This window comes from Cercospora beticola, chromosome 5 (assembly GCF_033473495.1).
Source record: "Cercospora beticola chromosome 5, complete sequence".
Classification (NCBI taxonomy): Eukaryota; Fungi; Ascomycota; class Dothideomycetes; order Mycosphaerellales; family Mycosphaerellaceae; genus Cercospora; species Cercospora beticola.
In genome coordinates, this window is record NC_088939.1 from 487,372 (window position 1) to 506,681 (window position 19,310).

Consider the following 19,310-nt stretch of genomic DNA (forward strand, 5'->3'; position numbering starts at 1 on the left):
GTCGACTAGAGCCTAGTATAACCTTATCTACTATCTCGACTTAATTTAGTATAGCTTAGGCTCTTCTACTCTTATAACGAAACTAGAATAATACGATAAATATATATAAGAACCTCGCTATTAGTTCGCTCCGCGAATATAGACTAGGAAGTAGACTAACCTAGTATTAGATATAAAATACTTTCTATCGAATAATCTTTAAATCTCTACTTCTATATTACTTTATCTAGTTCTATATTAATTTAAGTTAATTAGACCTAGATCCTCTATTATAGACTATATACTATTACTTAGCTCTACGAAATTAGACTACGTCTACTAGCTTCTACTACTACTACTACCTAGGTATAATTTATATTCTACTCTATCTTAATCTTATATATAAGTAAGACGTAGTAGTAAGCTACCTATTATATAGGCCTACTACGAGATATACCTAGAAGTTCTTATTCTACTCGTCTACTATATATACTCGTATTTATCTATAGGCTATAATATATCTAAAGGAGATCGGCGTCTATCTATACTCTTCTCGAAGCGCTAGTATAGCTCTACGCTAAAACGTTCGATTAGTATATACTTAGCCTCGTCGCCTATAGAGCTTATTTATATATTAAGTCGCTCTCTATAAAGTCGTAGATATATTAGGCGTAGACTCTAGTAGTAGCGCTTTACCGAGGATTCTATCGCGGCCGTTAAAGTTACTATTTAATATATAATTAAAAGTATAGATATAGGTATAGTATAGAGCTATATATATCTATAAGAAAGTATAGTAGTAGAACTAGTAGCTAGAATTACTCCTATTACTAAGTACTTCTATACTCTATCTATATACTTATATTAAGACTAGCGTCTATTCTAGTATAGCTTAGTATTACGTACGTAGAGAGCTTGCTAGCTATAAGACGATATAGTTATAATAAGAATATCTATAGTAAGAAATAGCTATATATTATTAGTATAGCCTAAGGCTAGCTCGATTTTACTACTTAGTAGACTTTTCGTAGTATAAGAATAAGATATAGGATACGCCTTATAGTAAGAGACCCTACTCGTAGCCTTGCTCTTTATATTTTAGATTAGTAGAATCGTAAAATAGTAGAAGTATAGTACTAGAGAAAGTATAGACGTTCGTTAGTAGAGAGTAGAGTAAAGAAGTAGTAAGAGTAAAAGAGTAGAAAGCTTTCCTTACTTAGTCGACTATACTACGCGCTATAGGCCTTCTTATATACTCTATTACTATATACTAGAAGGTTCTACGTACGCGTAATCGCGTACTAGTACTAGGCAACTCTAGGACTAGTAATACTAAAGATAGGACTTTATAGAATAGCTTAGAATATCTAATCGATATTCTATAAGGTTCCTTAGACTTCTAGAAGCTAGTCTAGAAGAATATCTATAGAAACTTCTAGTCTACTACTTATATAGTTGCTCTAGAGGTTTCTAGAACCTTCTAGCTAAAAAGAGTAGTTAGATAGAGGCCCTCTTAGTTACCTTCCTAATCGGAAAGGTAGTAGGTTAGGTTATATAACTATTAGGTAGTATTACGTAACCACTTTAGGGGTGTTAGGTAATAGTTACGTAATCGTAAACTAATACTCTAAAAGAGTAGTTTGTAGAGTACCCCCCTATCTACCTGCCTAATTAGGAAATAGGGTCTCTAGGATAAGCTAAGCTTACTCTTCTAAGACGCTCTCCTAAGATTAGCTTATCTAGAATCTTATAGTCTTATAATCTTAGTCCTTATAGCGTAATAGCTTCTATTAATACCTATTATTATCTGCGGCTACGTATAGTCTTCTTAGACTATAAATTAAGGCTATATTTTAGATTACCAGAATCGTAATCTAAGTATAGCGGAAGTACTAGAGGAAGTATAGACGTCGTAGGTAGGTAGAGAGTAGTAGAGTAGTAAGAGAGTAAGAGTAAAAGTATAGAAAGCTTTCCTTACTTACTTAGTCGACTATACTACGCGCTATAGGCCTTCTTATATACTCTATTACCGCGTACTAGAAGGTTCTACGTACGCGCAATCGCGTACGAGCACTAGGCAACTCTAGGACTAGTAATACTAAGAATAGGGCCTCGTAGAATAGCTTAGAATACTATAGAATATCGATTTGTAATCGATATTCTACGAGGTTCTCTCGGTTTCTAGAAGCTACTCTAGAAGAATACCGGTAGAAACTTCTAGTCTACTACTTACGTAGTCGCCCTAGAGGTTTCTAGAACCTTCTAGCCTAAAAGAGTAGTTAGATAGGGGTCCCTCTAGTTACCTTCCGAATTAGGAAGGTATTAGGTTAGGTTATATAACTATTAGGTAATGTTACGTAACTGTTAGGTAGTATCACGTAATCGTAACCTAATACCCCAAAAGGGTAGTTTGTATAGTACCCCCTTATCCGCCTACCTAATTAGGAAATAGAGTCTAGGATAAGCTAAGCTTACCCTTCTAAGACGCCCTTGTAAGATTAGCTTATCTAGAATCTTATAGTCTTATAATCTTAGTCCTTACGGCGTAATAGCTCCTATTAATGCCTATTATTATCCGCGGCCGTATATAGTCTTCTTAGACTATATATTAAAGCTATAGGAGTCGCTTTAGAAAAAGCCCGAGCTTCCTCTAAAGCTTACTCTAGAGTCTATAGATACTTAATATCCTATTCTTACTTATTCTAATACGAATATAGGCGTCCCTATAACGCTAGAATAGCTATAGGCGATAAGCTAATAGACTAGGATAATTCATGCGTACTACACCGCTATTATCCTTAATATTAAAGCCGTATCTAGTGCTAAAAGTACTAAAGTCTCGAATCTAACCTCTTAACCTAGTAATCGCGAATAGAGCTTCTTTCTTAAGTATTCTTAGGCTATAATAAGCCTTCTAAGGGCGTATAAATAAGTATTCTAATCGCCCCTAAGCTAATATATCGCCCGATTAATGCACCTTATAATAGGTCCTCTCTTAATCGTAAAAATAAGGGACCTTCTAGAGCTTTAGTAAGGATATCTGCTACTTACTCTTTAGTAGAGATCTAAACTAGCTTAATAAGCCCGTTCTCGTTAGAATCGCGTACAAAGTAATATTGTATATCTATATGCTTTGATTTCGCGTAGTGCTCGGGGTTATTAGCTAATTCTATAGCCGAATTACTATCGGTATAGACCGTAATCGCTCTATCTTCTAGCCCGAGTTCCTTAAGTAAATCTTTAAGGAATATAGCCTCTTTAGTAGCCTCTTTTAGGGCTATATATTCGGATTTGCAGCTAGAGAGGGCTACGGATTTTTGAAGAATAGAACGCTAACTAATAGGTGCTCTATTAGCTAGCAGAAACACATACCCTGTCGTAGATTTCTACGTAGTATAATCGCCCCCCTAATCTGCGTCGCTATATCCTCTAGGAAGGGGCGGAGATTATGCCTTAAATACTAGCGTTTTATCTAGACTATTAGGGTCGTTTAAATACTTCTAGATCCTATTTATCGCTTTAAAATACGTAGAATCCGGGTTTGACATAAATTTAGCAACTTGGCCGACAGCGTAGCTTATATCTAGCCGTGTTTTAGTTGCTAGGTATATTAGAGACCCTACTTAGCCTTGAAATTCCTTAATTTCGCCTATAGAGGCTTGGGTCCGAGCTTTCTCTAGGCGTACGCCCTATTCTGTAGGCGTAGAGACAGGCCTTAGCCCTTTCTTATTATATTTCTCTAAGATCTTAAGTAGATAACCCTTTTGACTTAGAGTTATTACTTTATTAGGCCGATCCCTAGATACTTCTATACCTAGGTAGTGTTTTACGGGGCCTAAATCGCTAATCTCTAGATGCTTAGAGATATTAGTCTTAAACTCTTTAGCTAGACTAATAGTAGGGCTAAATATAAGCATATCGTCTACGTAGCACGTAATATAAACGCCTGTCTCTTTATTAAGGAAGGCCGCGCTATTCTTAAGTAAAGGATAGAAGCTATACTTTGCTAGTATAGATTTTAAGTGCAAGTACTACTGCCTACTAGCTTGTTTTAAGCCGTATAAGGCAGAATTTAGGCGACAGACTTTATGCTCTTGTCCCTTAACTATAAAACCGGTAGGCTGCTCGACATATAGTTCCTTATTTATAGGACTATTTGGAAACGCGAGTTTTACGTCTATTTGCTCGATTTCCTAATCGTTATACGCTGCTAAATAGAATAGAGCACGCCAGGTTTCGGGACGGCACGTATTACTAAAAGTATCGTCGTAGTCTAGGCCTAGTACCTGCTTAAAACCCTTAGCAACCCACCTACTTTTAAACTTAATAAGCTTGCCGTACGGGTCGCGTTTTGTCTTATAAACCCACCTGCCTTTTACGGCAGTACGGCCCTTAGGTAGCTCGACTAGATCCCAGGTTTTAAGCTTATTTAAGTCGTTAATTTCTGAGGATATAGACGCTAACTAGTCGTCTTTATTAGGGCTATTAATCGCCTCGGTATAACTCGTAGGATCGTCGCTATTATTACTAGCTATAAGGGCATAGAGGCTTAATTCGTCGTCTAAGCCGTCGTCTTCTAAAGTTCTAGTAGGACGAGAACTCGTAATATCTCCTAAAGTAGTTTTAGGCGTCTTAGAAACTATCTCTAAATCGTCTACTAGCTCGTCGCCCTCTAGGGTATTACTAGAAATACTAGTAGATCTAGAATCGTCGTTTCTAGAGCTAGAGTCTAGTAGATTATTAGGCGTATCTAGAGAGATTTGATTTTTGCTACTAGAGGAAGCTTGGACCGGGTCCGAGCTTACTCTAGAATTTCCAAGCGAGATAGTCGATTCTAGAGGCGTTTCTTCTCTATTCTTAGAAGGTTTATAGTATTGCCCTTCTAATATAGTAACGTCTCGCGCCTAAACTACCCTCCTAGACTCTAAATCGTATAGCTTATAGATATTTAAGTCGCTATACCCTATAAGAATTGCTTTCTTAGCTCGAGTGTCTAGTTTCTTAGCTTTTACTCGAGTATAGTAAGCTATAGAACCGAAGATTCTTATATTATCTAGATTAGGAGGCTTGTTATATCTTAATTCGTAAGGGGATTTAAAGCCTAACGACGAGTACGGTATTCTATTATATAGGAATATAGCTGCTTCTAAAGCCTCGCCCTAAAACGTCTTAGGAAGCCCCGATTCTAGTAATAAGGCGCGTACTTTGCCTAAAAGTATCCTATTAGGTCGTTCTATAAGCCCGTTTTGTTCGGGGTTATAAGGGCTACTAAGCTCGTATTTTACGCCGCTATTCTTAAGTAGGGTTTCTACTTTAGAACTAACGAGCTCTTTTGCGTTATCGCTTTTTAAGACCTTTAGTCTAGGACGTTTATTACTAGAATTCGAGTCGGAATTCTCGGCACGTAGTTTAAAGTCTTTAAAATACGAGAAAGCTTCGGATTTTCTAGAAATCAGATTCGCCTCTATATACCTAGTATAATTATCGATAAAACGAATAAAGTAACGATACCCTTTATTAGTAGGAGGCTCTATAGGGCCGCAAATATCGTAGCTTACTTTATCTAGATAACTCTTAGCTTTCTCGGTTATAGCGCGACTTATTTTACGAGTATGTTTACTAGAAATATATACCTCGTATATAGGGCTTATATTCTCGGCGGATACTCCTAATCTTTTAAGAGTATTATCGCCTATATACCCTAATCGTTTATACTAAATATCGGCGTCGCTTTTAGACTCTAAATAGAGTACCTCTTCCTTTACTTCCTTAGAATAAGAAGTAGGAATAGAGATATTTAACTTATAGAGCGATTTATTAAGGATTGCCTTAGTTAATAAATCGTCCTGCGAGTTAAATAACTCTATTACGCCGTTCTTAAGTCGAGTATAAACATTATAGGTATCTAGCTGCGAAAGCGAGACTAGATTAAGCCGGAATTCCGGTATATATAGATAGTTAGTTAGAATAGCGACTTTATTAGTATCTTTAAATTATATTCTAACGTTGCCTACCCCGTAGGAGGTTATAGTACCCGAGTTTCCCTACCTTATAGTAGTAGTCTTATTAGTAAAAGTCGTAAAATACGATCTATTACTAATAATATATCGGCTAGTACCCGAATCTAGGACCTAATCCTAATTTTCTATAGAGGTAGTCCGAGCTCCCTCTAGAGGTGTCCGAGCTTCCTCTAGAGTCGGATTACTAGAATTCGAGTTTCTAGAGTAAAGAGAGATTGCTTCTTCTTCTAGAGTCTCGATTCTAGACGCCCGAGCTTCCTCTAACGTGGAATCGATTATATAGCGCTCTTGAATAGAGAAACAGCGAGTAGGGTCCTCTACTAAGGCATATAATAAATCGACTTCCTCCCCTTCTTCGTTAGTTATAAGGATAGGTTCCTTATAACTAGTAGAGAGCTTAGAGGCGCTATTAGATTCACGTTTACGCTACTAAGGCAGGCGTTTATTCGGGTATTTACTATAGTAGTCGTCTTCTAAATGCCCCTCTTTCTTGTAGTACGAGCAGTACTTTTTAGATTAGCAGAATCGTAATCTAAGTATAGCGGAAGTACTAGAGGAAGCACAGACGTCGTAGGTAGGTAGAGAGTAGTAGAGTAGTAAGAGAGTAAAAGTAAAAGTATAGAAAGCTTTCCTTACTTACTTAGTCGACTATACTACGCGCTATAGGCCTTTTTATATACTCTATTACTGCGTACTAGAAGGTTCTACGTACGCGCAATCGCGTACGAGTACTAGGCAACTCTAGGACTAGTAATACTAAGAATAGAGCCTCGTAGAATTGCTTAGAATACTATAGAATATCGATTTGTAATCGATGTTCTACGAGGTTCCCTCGGTTTCTAGAAGCTACTCTAGAAGGAGACCGGTAGAAACTTCTAGTCTACTGCTTACGCAGTCCCCCTAGAGGTTTCTAGAACCTTCTAGCCTTAAAGGGTAGTTAGATAGGAGTCCCTCTAGTTACCTTCCGAATTAGGAAGGTATTAGGTTAGGTTACGTAACTGTTAGGTAATAGTTACGTAATCGTAACCTAATACCCTAAAAGGGTAGTTTGTATAGTACTCTCTTGTCCGCCTACCTAATTAGGAAATAGGGTCTAGAATAAGCTAAGCTTACTCTTCTAAGAGTAGAGAAAGTAATTATATCTCCTGCCTTCTCCTACTTCGTATACGCGACTTCTATTAGTATAAAGTATAAAGTATAAGTATAGATATAGAATAGAACTTTACGACGCTTACCGGGAAAGGTTAGAAGACGCCGAGATATATAGGATAGAGTATAGTAAGACTAGATATTATATTTCCTACCTTATTCTATACCGAGTTAATAAGTTCCGTCGCCGTCGTACGCTAAGCTAGCCTATAAGCAGAGAAACGCCTAGTATATAATCCTCGAGGCCTAGCAACCTAGGCTAGGACTTAGGTAGAAGGCGGTAGAGTATAGAGAAACATTAAGTCGGCTTTATAGTTAGTATCTTAGGTATAGATTCGGTAGTAGTATCTCTACCGACGTTTTCTAAGGAGCGAGACGAAGCAACTTTATACTATACTCTATACGACGAATAAGACGTAATATAGCGAGACTAGAAAGAAACTATTTAGATAGCGTACGAGAATAGAGATTCCCGAATCTAACTTATTAGGCTTACTAGGATAATTAGGAGTTATAGAGTAACTATAAGCTTGCTAATATCGACGTACTAAGGCACCGATCTTATAGTTAGTTATACTATACTTAGGCAACGGCGAAGAACGAGATAATCGCGAGAGCGTAAGCTATACGTCGTATTATACTCTATATTTAGAGGGCTAGCTTGTCGTCTTGCGCGAAGCTGTCGCTATCGACGTTGTCTGTCTCGTTACGCTTAATATAGCTATTTTATACTAGGCTTAGCCGCGTACTATACGACGTCGAAACCGTTCGAGACAACGTAATATAACGCGACCTACGTATAGGCGATACCGCTTCTAATATAGTAGAGTACTCTACGAACGTATATCGCAATATTATAACTATCTATTACTAGGAGGAACGAAGGCGATATAGTATAGCAGTTAGTAGCGACTAGGTCTAAGGCGTCTAGGCAGAATACTCTCTAGATAGAGGAGCGTATTAGGTCTATAAATCGAACATCGATCTAGCTAGCGAGGCGTAGTCTTCCTCTCTATAGGCTCGAGTACTACTATTAGTTTCTTCTCTAGAGTACGTAAGTAATATCTATATATAAGCTACTAGAGTAGCGACTCTTTAGACTTAGACTTATAAGTATTTTAATCGATACGCTCGGCTTAGTATAGTTGCCTATAATAGCATCCGGAATAGATATCGTCTAAGCTTCCTCTATACGTCCGAGCTCCCTCTAGCTACCCGTATATTAGCTATAGTCCTCCTCGATTAGACTACTATCCTAAAAAACTAAAGTTACTTATACTATATAGCGTCGCTAGGTGTCCTACTATCTAGTCGCTTATCTTATATATATATCTAGAGCGACGGCTACTTATTATCGTCCTGTCCTATACTCTATATATATATTAAAGCAATCTCTACTATATACCGAGTTAAGTCGTTATATACTAGCTAGCTAATAATAACTTACGAGCAGCTACTTTAGCCTATAAGGTATCTACGAAGCTAGTAGGAATTGCTCTAGCTTAGAGAACCTAACGACTAGACTTGTTAGCTTTATACTATTTCTACTAGAGGAGAATACGCGAAGAAGAATAGCCGCTAGCCTAATATGTCTCTTTAAAGCTCGGCTATAATATAATATAGAGAGGAGACGTACGAGGAACTTCTATACGCTATTTAGTAGTAAGCCGAAATATATAGAAACCCGAAAGCTAGAGCTTTCTGCTACTAGTCGTACGATTCGCCGACGCGTAGGCAGAAGGATATAGTAACGCTACTCTAACTTGCCGCACGTTAGTCGCCTACGATAAAAGGCAGCCTTCTTACCGTACTAGCTACTCTATTTCGTGCCGCAATTAGGTCTATCGGTCGGCGTAATTAATACTATAGAGTCGAGCGCCTAGTAAGTGCTAGTTAGTATATTAGCAATTCCCCTTTAAGATTATATATGCCTAGACTACTTACTACTTATATTAGCGAGACATGCCTATCGTCCGCCGCTCTTATTGCCGTAGTAGTATCTAGCGGCGGCGTCTTAGGAGTTTATATTGCTTAATAGTTCTGCGTTTTATCCTTCCGTTAGGCTAAAGGTAACTACGCTACGCTTAGCTAGGCTATTATTACTAGTGTAGATAGTTATGCCTGCGAGCTAAAGTGCCGCTATTAATTAGACGGGAGTAACGCCTCTATATTAAAACTATCTAACTCTAGTAGTTACCTAAGGTCGGACGGCACGTATATCTTCTCGACTCTAGTAGCTCTAGCGACTATGAAACTAGCAGAACTTGATATACAGAAGCAAGACTCGATTAGAAACACGCAGGATATGTTTACAGACGAACTACTAGCTAGCGCTGCCAATCATGATCTTATCAATTCACTATGCTACCCTCCAACAACCCCATTGCCACTCCCTAAAATTGATACTCGCTCAAACTCGGCGGTAAATCTTCCACTCTCGTTCCCCACTGACTCTCATTTCGTCCCAAGGTCAACACCAACTCTTTGCCCTCGGTAAAGAACTCATGCCCGATCCAATTCCTCGTGTAATCCTCCCCATTCAGCGTCGCACTCTGAATGTACACATTCTCATAGTTGCCCCCATCAAAGTTCACATTCCTGATAACCGCCGTATTGCCCGTTATAGGATGCTTAATCCTCACTTCTTTAAAGAAGGGCGGGATGATGAAGTACACATTCTGTCCCGGGTTCGGTATCAGACCCATCATGGTAAATGCCAGGAAAGCGCCCATGGTTCCAGAGTCATCGTTCCCAGGAAGACCACTAAGCGTTGGGGAGAAGAACCTGGGCACGTAAAAGTGCGCACGTGTGGCAGAGAGAGCAGGTCGTCCGGCGTAGTGATATTGGTAGACCGTTAAGAATGAAGGCTCATTCCCAATGTAGGTGATGTTCTGATCGTGCAGATACTCCAGTCTGCGCACAAACGTCTCCGGGCCGCCGAGCGTGGCGATGAGCTGTGCCATATCGTGAGGCACGTAGAACGAGTACTCCCAGACAGAAGACTCGTACGTCTCCGAAGCTGTATTCTGCAGACTGCATGACTTTGTAGGAGAGTTATCAATGTTGGAGCAGTAGAGCGGATCCTGTCGACCCCAGGTCTGATTGAGATACTTGGGCTGGAAGAAGCCAGTGAACCCGGTGCTGGTCGAAGAATTGAATAGGTTCGACTCTTGATCTGCGCGGAAGAGATTGCGCCAGTTGCCGCTGGTCTGCTGATACTTCTCAACATCGCCCTGCTTGCCGAGTCCTTGAGCAATGGTAGAGATGCAGAAGTCGTTGTAGCTGTACTCCAGTGTGCGGGAGATGGAGCGAGTGTGAGTGCCAAAGCCTTTGTAGTCAAAGTCCTCGACGGGAATGTAATGGAGGGATTTCCAGCTGTCGAGACCACCACGTCCTTGGCAGCACCAGTCTGATACATGTTAGCATAGCCTCAATGCAATCTCTGGACTGCTTACCATATGGCTCCTCCTCGGCATCTCGCACAACCGCCTCGTACACCTTATTCCAGTCAATATTGGTGGAGTTGAGCTTCGAGTAAGCATCGGCCATGACCACGTCTGCGTTGCTACCGCCTTGAGTGTATCCTTTGCTGAGTGACATGTGACAATCTGGTAGCCAGCCTTGAATATCGTACAGCGTCAGCAAGCCTTGGATAATCTGCTCCATCGCAAGTGGATCGACAAGGACCAAGAATGGAAATTGAGATCGGAAGTGGTCCCAGATACTGCAAGCCGTCAGTCCAGACTCCGCTCACATCCCACACGCTTATCTCACCAGTAGAAGCTGTCAAAGTATATCGTGTTGGCATCCACGACTGGCTGCACACCAGTGTAGTTCTGAGGATTGATGAAAGTGCGGTACACCCCTACACTCGTCAGCTCACTTCATACCCAACATCAAATTCGACCTCACCTGAGTAAAAGTTCTTCAGAGTATCCTCATCCACATTATTCGTCTCCACCGAAATGACACTGATCTTCTCAGTCCACGCATCCACAGCCGCCTTCTGCGTGGCTTGAAAGTCAAACTCGGGAATCTCGCTCTCTGCCAGTTGACACGCCTGTTCGCTGCTGATGAAACTGTATCCGACTCTTGCAATAACAGGCGACCTGTCTGAGAATCGCACAAAGCCGCCCCCTGGAAGTGGGTATCTATTGATGCCGCGGGAGATCTTCAAGTCCTTCACATCCGCACTTCCGCGGCTGTTGACAACCACACCTGTATCTCGGACAACCCCACCCTTAAAATCGGCGCAAAAGTATGCAATGTACTTCTCCTGTCCAAACGATGGCTCGAAGCGACCATAACCCGTCATTCTTCCCGAGTCTTCGACGGAGATCGTGGCATTATCCTGACGCGAATCGGAGAGATCTGACAAGTCCAAGTAGACGACCGGACTGCCACTTCCGCTCTCAGGAAACGTGAATTGGAAAAGTGCAGTATGGAACGCGGCAGTCATCTCACCACGGACGCCGCTCTGAAGATCGATGCTGAAGTAGCCTGGCGAGGCCTTGAGCGAGGTGTTGACGTACGGTTCGCTGCGATCTTTCTTGGGAAACTCGCACCCATTGATCTCATCTCCCTCACAACTGGAAAAAGGGAAGAGCGGGAAGAGGCCCAACGAAGGATTGCCACCAGTTCCAGAGTCGTGCATGCCAGAGAAGCCAGTAATATTGGCGCCATCAGTGGTGAAGCCGCCCTGCCTGGAATCGCTGTCGGTGTCGGCGACAGCTTTCGCCATGCCATATGGGAGTGATGCTCCAGCGAAGACATTACCTACGCAAGTCAGTTGCTGCATTCGAGTATCGACTCGCCACGCGCATACCTCCATTTTGGGTCCCCACCAGCTGATCCACGTATTGTAAAGGTTCAGTGACAAGAGCTGCTGACGCCAGCTGAGCAGCCAGAACAACAGTGGCGAGCGAGTGAGCCATGTTGTCAAAGTGGCGCAAAGGTAGGAGGTAAGAAACGGGATAGCGACAGGTGAAGTGAAAGCATAAGTCAAAGTGAGATTAAGTGCCTACATTGTGATGGCTGTGCATGAGATGATCTGGGTGTTTCGGAAGCTATTGATCCTGGCCCTGTACGTGGTTGAACCTGTCATGTCGTGTGGGAGAGATCCAAACATCCCTCTCAAACGCGGCAGATCCGGAAGCTACTTGGACAATCGCATGAGGTTTGATGCTCACACGATGTCACTGCAGCTCCTCACAGAATCCTCGGTCGTACTCATACGGATTGCTGCATCGAACAAACCACCTGGATTCAGGAACTCAGCTTGTACATTGTATGGGTGCCAGCAGCATGTGTCTCCAGGTGATTGGTAGCAATTGTGTTTAATTTCCAGAGACTTTGCCAGGGACGAGGTACGGATAGTTCGGGAGGGTTAGTCATGCACAAGATGCACGTGAAAGATCGGGAAGGCCGGGATTCGCATTGGTCATCCTGGTTAGACGCAGACTTGGCGTGCGGGCGCGACTCTTTTGGCGCGGAGAAGTGAGGTATGATCGCAATCCTGTAGAGATGGGCGCATGAGGAAGGACTGCGATCCCTTGTATGCAATTGGAAGATCCTTTCTCACTTCTTCCCCGCCGCCTTCGGCTTCGGCAAGAAAACATCCAAAACCCTCCTTGGAATCCTCTTAAATCTCACTTGTTCCCAAACACCTACAATCTCCTCGTCCTGCAGAACAAAAACGTCACCTTGCAAAACCGTCTTGTCACTTGGCAGAATCCTCATCTGGACATAGTTCTGCAGAGTACTTTGCCCCACTTTCACCTTCTCCGGCTGGAATTTGCTGCTCAATTTCATCGCTCCTACGCCACCATTGATGTACGCGAATTTATCCCCATCTTTCTCCACGGCATTACACACGAATCCGCTCAAGTGGCCTGTTGCATCGAGAAGGTAAGGTCCGAGAAAGTCTTTTTGAAAGTCGAGATGGACCAAGTCGATCGTGGCTGTAGCTTCCAATATTCGAGTATCGAAAATGACTTCGGACATGTTTTGGTACTTGGGGCCGTATTGCACGAAAGAGGAGAAGAGTTTGTAGGCTTTTGTGCGCTGGACGAGTTGAACTGAGAGGTTGTTCTCTTTGATTGCGGCTGTCTGGAGGGAGGATATGCGGTTAAGGATTATTGGAGTGTAGGGGAACCAGGTTTGGAGCCACTTTGAAGAGGATTCGTAAGTTGCGGTGCAGTGGCCCATTTCTTGGAGTCGGGTGCCGGTTGGGGTGGTGGAGTGGAAGGTGCAGTGAAGGGTTGTGGAACTTATTTTGGGGTCCTTGGACGAGGCCTTGACTTCCATCTCGATGAAGAGGGACGCGAGGTTGGTTGGTTCTTTGACGATGAGGGGTTTGTGGACTTGAAGGTCGCTAACGTTTATGCCTGGGACCTCGGTGTTGGGTTCGTAGGCGCGGTGGATGTGGCTGGCGACGGTGAGGACCATGTCAGAGTAGAGGCCGGAGGGTGTCAGAACACAGTCGTTACACTTGTGGGCAAGCACAACTGGGCTCAAGTCAGGGTCTGCGAGGCATGATCTGACTGTCACTTTGGCCGTTGATGGTAAGCCGTCCAGTTCTTCCCGAACGACCTGCTGGCATGATGGCGAGAGGCGTTTTGATATTGACATCGTGAACGACTTCTATCACGATCTGCAATGTCGATAGGCTGACAAGTTGACACTCGTGCGTGTAGCGTCGTTCTTATGTACATGGTTCGGAAGACCTGCGTCGGGGGACCACCAGCCGGAAGTGCTGCTGACCACCAGAATAGAAGCTTCCTCCATGACAGCCGATATTGAACCTGCGTCACGACGCATATGTAGGCGCATGTCAGCACAACCAGATGCACTCCGGTGCCGATGTCATATCAGCTCAGGTGTGAGCAGGCTTGGCAATATCTCGGAGCTGAAATCCTTCCCGACATTGCTTCAATCTGCAACGCCTGAACTTGCGTAGGGACATGATCTTCGCATCGTGCGCATCAATCGCAAGCTGAAGACCTGAACGCTTGTCGACCTCACCGACCTCCAGTCACGTCGAGAACTGTGCCAGTGACGTACGACGAAGCCGAGGAGAGCAGCCAGATGATCGCTTCAGCCACTTCCTCAGCTTCACCAGCACGTCCAAGGGGCGTAGTCTTGCCAAGTCGGTCAGCTCGATCCGGATCACCAGTCGTCGCATGTATCTCCGTATTGATAAGGCCAGGCCGAACTCCATTGACACGGACGCCTTGAGTGCCAAGCTCTTTCGCAAGTCCGACAGTGAGAGTATCAATGGCTCCTTTGGAACCAGCATAATCGACATATTCATTTGGGCCGCCTGTAAATGTCAGCAACTACACTCGCCAGAGTCATGTACTCCTCACCCAGCTTCGCCGCCGCAGAAGAGACAAATACGATGTTGCCGCCTGAGCCTCCTCTGCTCGTCGGCATCCGTCTCGCAGCCTCGCGTGCGCACAGATATGCTCCCAAGACATTCACATCAAACATCTGCCTGAGTCGGTTGATGTCCATCTCGGCAAGAGTCATGGCAGGCAGTGTGATGCCTGCATTGACGACAACGGCATTGATCGCACCAAAGTGCGTCTCCACCTCGTCGAACATGCGAATGACATCCTGCTCATTCTCGACACCGCCTTTCACGATGATAGCTTTCCCGCCGGCGGACTCTACTACGTGAGCAGTCATCTCTGCTGCTTGAGCATTCTCCTTGTAGTTGACGCCTACGTTCCAGCCTCGTTTCCCGGCCAGGATTGCGGTTGCACGGCCAATACCACGAGAGCCGCCGGTCACCAGGACTGTTGTCATTCTTGAGCACTGCGAGAGGAGATATGAGATGTTGATGCGTCCATCTGTAGAATGGGTTGCTGTTTGTATGGCCCCTCGGAAAGTGGGGGAGCAGCTCTTCTTGGCGTTGGCTCGTGCGAGACTCGGTCTAGACTGTCCCGACGATCTTGCCTTGGAAGCGTCCCTCGAACCTCAGAAGCATCAAAAACAAATGTGCTCACCTGTCAGATCGACACTCGCAGGAGGTTAAGCATCATTACACTGGGCTGCCAACTCATCTAATGCGCTGCTGCTACTGTATGCTCAGTTCAGCAGCAGTAGCGAGCGCTGAAACAATTGCCGAGGTCTTGAAGTCGCGTCGCGTTTCTGCTGATCAATCAACGAAAGTGTTCGAGCAGGGGCATTTCCCAGCGACGACATATCAACATCTTCTTCATATTTTCGTATTGATAATTCTGTAGGCAGAATTGCCAATATTCTTCGCTGATTCCACACTCAAGATGGCGCCGATCTCTTACAATACGCCTTACCCAGGCATACCGTACTTCACGCCTCAACACACCAATTCGCCGGGAACACCTTTCGACAAGAATGCTCCAATGCCAACGCTATTCAAGCCTCTCACGATTCGTGGCGTGACACTTCGAAACCGCATCGTGGTGGCGCCAATGTGCCAGTACTCCACCGCAGAAACAGGGCCGCAAATTGGTGCTTTGACTCCATACCACGTTGCCACGCTTGGTCACTACGCCTTAAAGGGCGCCTCCCTGGTCTTCATCGAAGCTTCCGGGGTCCAGCCAAATGGTCGCATCTCACCCAATTGCCCTGGCGTCTGGTCGGACAGCCAGATTGACGGGATCAAAATGGTGGCCGACTTCATACACAGCCAAGGTGCTCTCTGCGGTATGCAGCTAGCGCATGCAGGCCGAAAGGCTAGCACCATGCCTCCTTTCATCGCTGCTGGTAAAAAGGCTGCGAGCATACGAGCAACGAAAGAAGCCGGCGGCTGGCCTGACAATGTGGTTTCGGCTTCCGGAGGCGAAGAGTTCACGTGGGATGGCATCAGAAGTGACGATCCTAGAGGCGGGTATTACGCACCACGAGAGCTGAGCATCCCGGAAATTGAGCAGCTTGTTCAGGACTGGGCTTCTGCAGCACAGCGTAGCGTTCGAGCTGGGTGTGATGTCCTCGAAATTCATGGTGCACATGGGTACCTGATTCACCAATTCTTGAGCCCGATAACAAACAGACGCACGGACAAATACGGCGGCTCATTTGAGAATCGAACACGACTCGTGATTGAGATCATCCAAGCTATTCGCAAAGTCATCCCTGCAAGCGTGCCATTATTCCTCCGATTGAGCTCAACCGAGTGGATGGAGGAGACAGAGATTGGGAAACGATACGGCACCTGGGACGTGGAGAGTACCATCAAGCTCACAAACATCGTTGCAGACCTTGGCGTCGACCTCATCGACGTCTCCAGTGCGGGCAACCATCCTCAACAGAGAATCACTACGTTCAACGCGAAAGATTACCAAATCAAGATTGCAGCTCAAATTCGAAAAGAGGCCAAGGCCGCCAACAAGAAAATCTTGATAGGAGCCGTAGGTCTCATCACAGAAGCTGAGCAAGCCAGAGACATCGTGGAAGACAGTGATAGCATCAAGAAAGAGGCAGAGGTTGCAAAGGCCATGACTGACGCGACTGGCAACAAGGAACCTATGGCTGACCTGATCTTGGTTGCACGACAGTTCATGCGAGAGCCCGAGTGGGTGCTCAAGGTCGCATGGCGACTCGGTCTAGATATCGCCTGGCCGACACAATTCTTGCGCGTGCGATTTCCAAAGTTATAGATGGCAGCGACGAAGACTTACTTGTACATCATATAGATCTAGAATCAATGAATTTTACCATCTCAGCCCTCTTCACGGGTCATCAATTGGGAACTGCACCATGCCGTGCATGCAAGCGAACCGATGCTACACAATGACTTCGAGGCATGCCGAAGTTTGCCCGCCATCACTCCAAGTGCTCTGGTCAACACGTTCGCAACTAGGGTGCCACGTTTTCGCCACAGCATTGAGTCGGCCGGCGAACCGTACCTCGAGACGCGGACAAATACGCAGATGCAGTCTCTCTGCCGACTTGTACAGACATTCTCGAAGCACACAACCCGATTTAGTGGGTCTGAGCCAGGATAGTTGCAGATGTCGTGATCGCGCGTCCAAATTCGCGACTTCAACACTCGCCAACAGCACCTCTAGGCTATGGAGAAACTGCAAAATCTTCGCCGCGTTGAATGCTACCATGCCCATGCCAAGCACCAAAATGCTGTTTACGTGCTTGCACAAGCTTGTACTTATTTCGAGCATGCTCCCAGGCTATGCTTATCGCTCTTGTCCCTTCTTGAGCGAACGTCTTCGAAATCATCATGGCTGAACCTGTGGCGCCCAAGGTGCCGACTGCGAGTATCGCAGAGACTCTTCCCACACAGGAGCCGCAAATCAAGAAGCACCGGACATGGTACCATACGACTCTTTTTAATGCCTGCGTTATTGGAGGCGTTGGGTTCATGTCACCTGGACTGTGGAACGCCATGAACTCGCTCGGAGCTGGCGGTGCCCAGGAGCCGTATCTTGTCAATGCGGCAAATGCGCTCGTCTTCGGACTTATGGGAATTCTTTGTTTGTTTGGAGGACCTATCGCGAACCGAATCGGACTCAACTACACTCTACTGTTGGGAAGTATCGGTTATCCTGTTTACAGCGCGGGTGAGAAACTCGGACTCCCTCTACTTTGATCTACATGCTGATTGTGCGTCAGGCCTGTACTGCAACGACAGATACGGCACTGTCTGGCTCGTACTTGTCGGCGCTGCAACTTGCGGAATGTCAGCAGGACTGTTCTGGGCAAGTGAAGGTGCAGTTGCGTTAGGCTATCCCGAACCTGGAAAACGAGGCCGATATATGAACATCTGGCTCTGGTTCAGAACTGGTGGGCCGCTCATGGGCGGAGCTATCGTGCTCGGACTCAATCACGATGCTCATGCTGCGAAGAAGGGCAAAGTTGGCTATCAGACATATCTGGTGTTTGTCGCTCTGCAATGCTTGTCTGTGCCGCTTGCACTTGCTCTCAGCCCGCCGGAGAAGGTGCAAAGAGCAGATGGCAGCAAGGTCATCGTGAAGGCAGAGAGCAGCTTCAAGAAGGAGTTCCAGGCGCTCTGGCAGCTCAGCAAGAGGAAGGATCTGTTGCTACTGCTGCCGGTGTTCTGGTCAGCCTACTTCAACCAATACGCTGGCAATTTCCAGGTAAGAAACCAAGAACACTGAATGCGTTTCGAGGACTTGTTCTGACGATCATGTACAGACGTACTACTTCGGCGTGCGAGCAAGAGCACTCATGGGCTTGTGTCAGTACATCGGCGGCCTGATCTCATCTCAAATCATCAGCGCACTCCTTGATTACAAAGGACTCCCCGTGAAGAAGCGAATCGTCTACGGCTTCTTCTACGTCCTCGGGCTTCACATCGTCGCATGGGTATACGGCTGGGTCGTTCAAGAGCACTACACCAGCATGGATGAGGCACCAGTCTATGATTGGGTCGATGCAGGCTTTCTGAAAGGCTTCTTCGTCATCATCCTCTGGCAATTCTCCCAGCAAGCTCTCCAGAATTGGATGTACTACTTGCTGTCCACCAAGACTGACAACATCTCCGAGATGGCTCGCTTCTCCGGTATCTTGCGAGGACAAGAGAGTTTCGCGCAAGCTGTGTCCTACGGTATCAACTCTCAGGAATGGAAGGGTGGTCGTGTGCCGCTTGCTATCAACACTATTTTGTTGGGTGAGTACTTCATTCCACGATTGTGTGAGTACTTTGTTTCTGACTGAGATTGCAGGAGCTGCTATCGTGCCTACATGGCTGGTCGTCCGCGATCATGAGCCCATTGAACATGACAAATTGCCGGTGCCTTTGGAAACTAGGGAAGCTGGAAGTGAGACTTCAAGCAAGCATGAGGAACCACAGAAATAGAGCATCGCTAGCGCTCTTCCAGTACTCCAAATTCGAAGCCGTTCTTTGACGACCATTCATTTCAGCAACCCTCTCGGGACTTCCGGACGACAACATGATCTGGAAGTGGATGTCTAACATCAGAACATCGAAGCAGAGTGGACATGTTCGTCGTGTCTCGCTCGCGTGCAGCCACGCGAGGACACTGTTGAAGACCGTTATCACTTGGCACCCGAGACACGGCAGGAAAGGCAACCCAAAAAGCGCTGAACCTAACAAGCATCTCCACAAGAGGTCTTCGCGAAGAAGGCGGGCACACGAGCTCTCTCTCATTCATGGACGAACTACCACACAAGCTGCAT

The 19,310-nt window shown here is 45.2% G+C and overlaps 5 protein-coding genes across 5 annotated transcripts; 2 read left to right on the plus strand and 3 right to left on the minus strand.

The window, feature by feature from the left end:
- Window positions 1-9,541: 9,541 nt before the first annotated feature.
- RHO25_007434 (uncharacterized protein) lies at window positions 9,542-12,082 on the minus strand (the record flags this gene model as incomplete). The annotated part of the gene is made up of 5 exons (XM_023599622.1): window positions 9,542-10,557; window positions 10,604-10,872; window positions 10,923-11,013; window positions 11,061-11,924; window positions 11,974-12,082. 5 exons carry the CDS (start codon window positions 12,080-12,082, stop codon window positions 9,542-9,544), a joined length of 2,349 nt encoding a protein of 782 aa, XP_023449504.1.
- Window positions 12,083-12,725: 643 nt separating this feature from the next.
- Window positions 12,726-13,778, minus strand: RHO25_007435 (uncharacterized protein; the record flags this gene model as incomplete). Its single annotated transcript, XM_023599623.2, has 1 exon — window positions 12,726-13,778. The coding sequence occupies one exon, from the start codon at window positions 13,776-13,778 to the stop codon at window positions 12,726-12,728; it is 1,053 nt and encodes a 350-aa protein (XP_023449503.1).
- A 389-nt stretch (window positions 13,779-14,167) lies between these two features.
- RHO25_007436 (uncharacterized protein) lies at window positions 14,168-14,957 on the minus strand (the record flags this gene model as incomplete). Its single annotated transcript, XM_023599624.1, has 2 exons — window positions 14,168-14,469; window positions 14,516-14,957. The coding sequence occupies 2 exons, from the start codon at window positions 14,955-14,957 to the stop codon at window positions 14,168-14,170; spliced, it is 744 nt and encodes a 247-aa protein (XP_023449502.1).
- Window positions 14,958-15,436: 479 nt separating this feature from the next.
- RHO25_007437 (uncharacterized protein) lies at window positions 15,437-16,792 on the plus strand (the record flags this gene model as incomplete). Its single annotated transcript, XM_023599625.2, has 1 exon — window positions 15,437-16,792. One exon carries the CDS (start codon window positions 15,437-15,439, stop codon window positions 16,790-16,792), a length of 1,356 nt encoding a protein of 451 aa, XP_023449047.1.
- A 578-nt stretch (window positions 16,793-17,370) lies between these two features.
- On the plus strand, window positions 17,371-18,969 carry RHO25_007438 (uncharacterized protein; the record flags this gene model as incomplete). The annotated part of the gene is made up of 4 exons (XM_023599626.2): window positions 17,371-17,710; window positions 17,763-18,247; window positions 18,306-18,780; window positions 18,836-18,969. The coding sequence occupies 4 exons, from the start codon at window positions 17,371-17,373 to the stop codon at window positions 18,967-18,969; spliced, it is 1,434 nt and encodes a 477-aa protein (XP_023449227.1).
- Window positions 18,970-19,310: the final 341 nt, after the last annotated feature.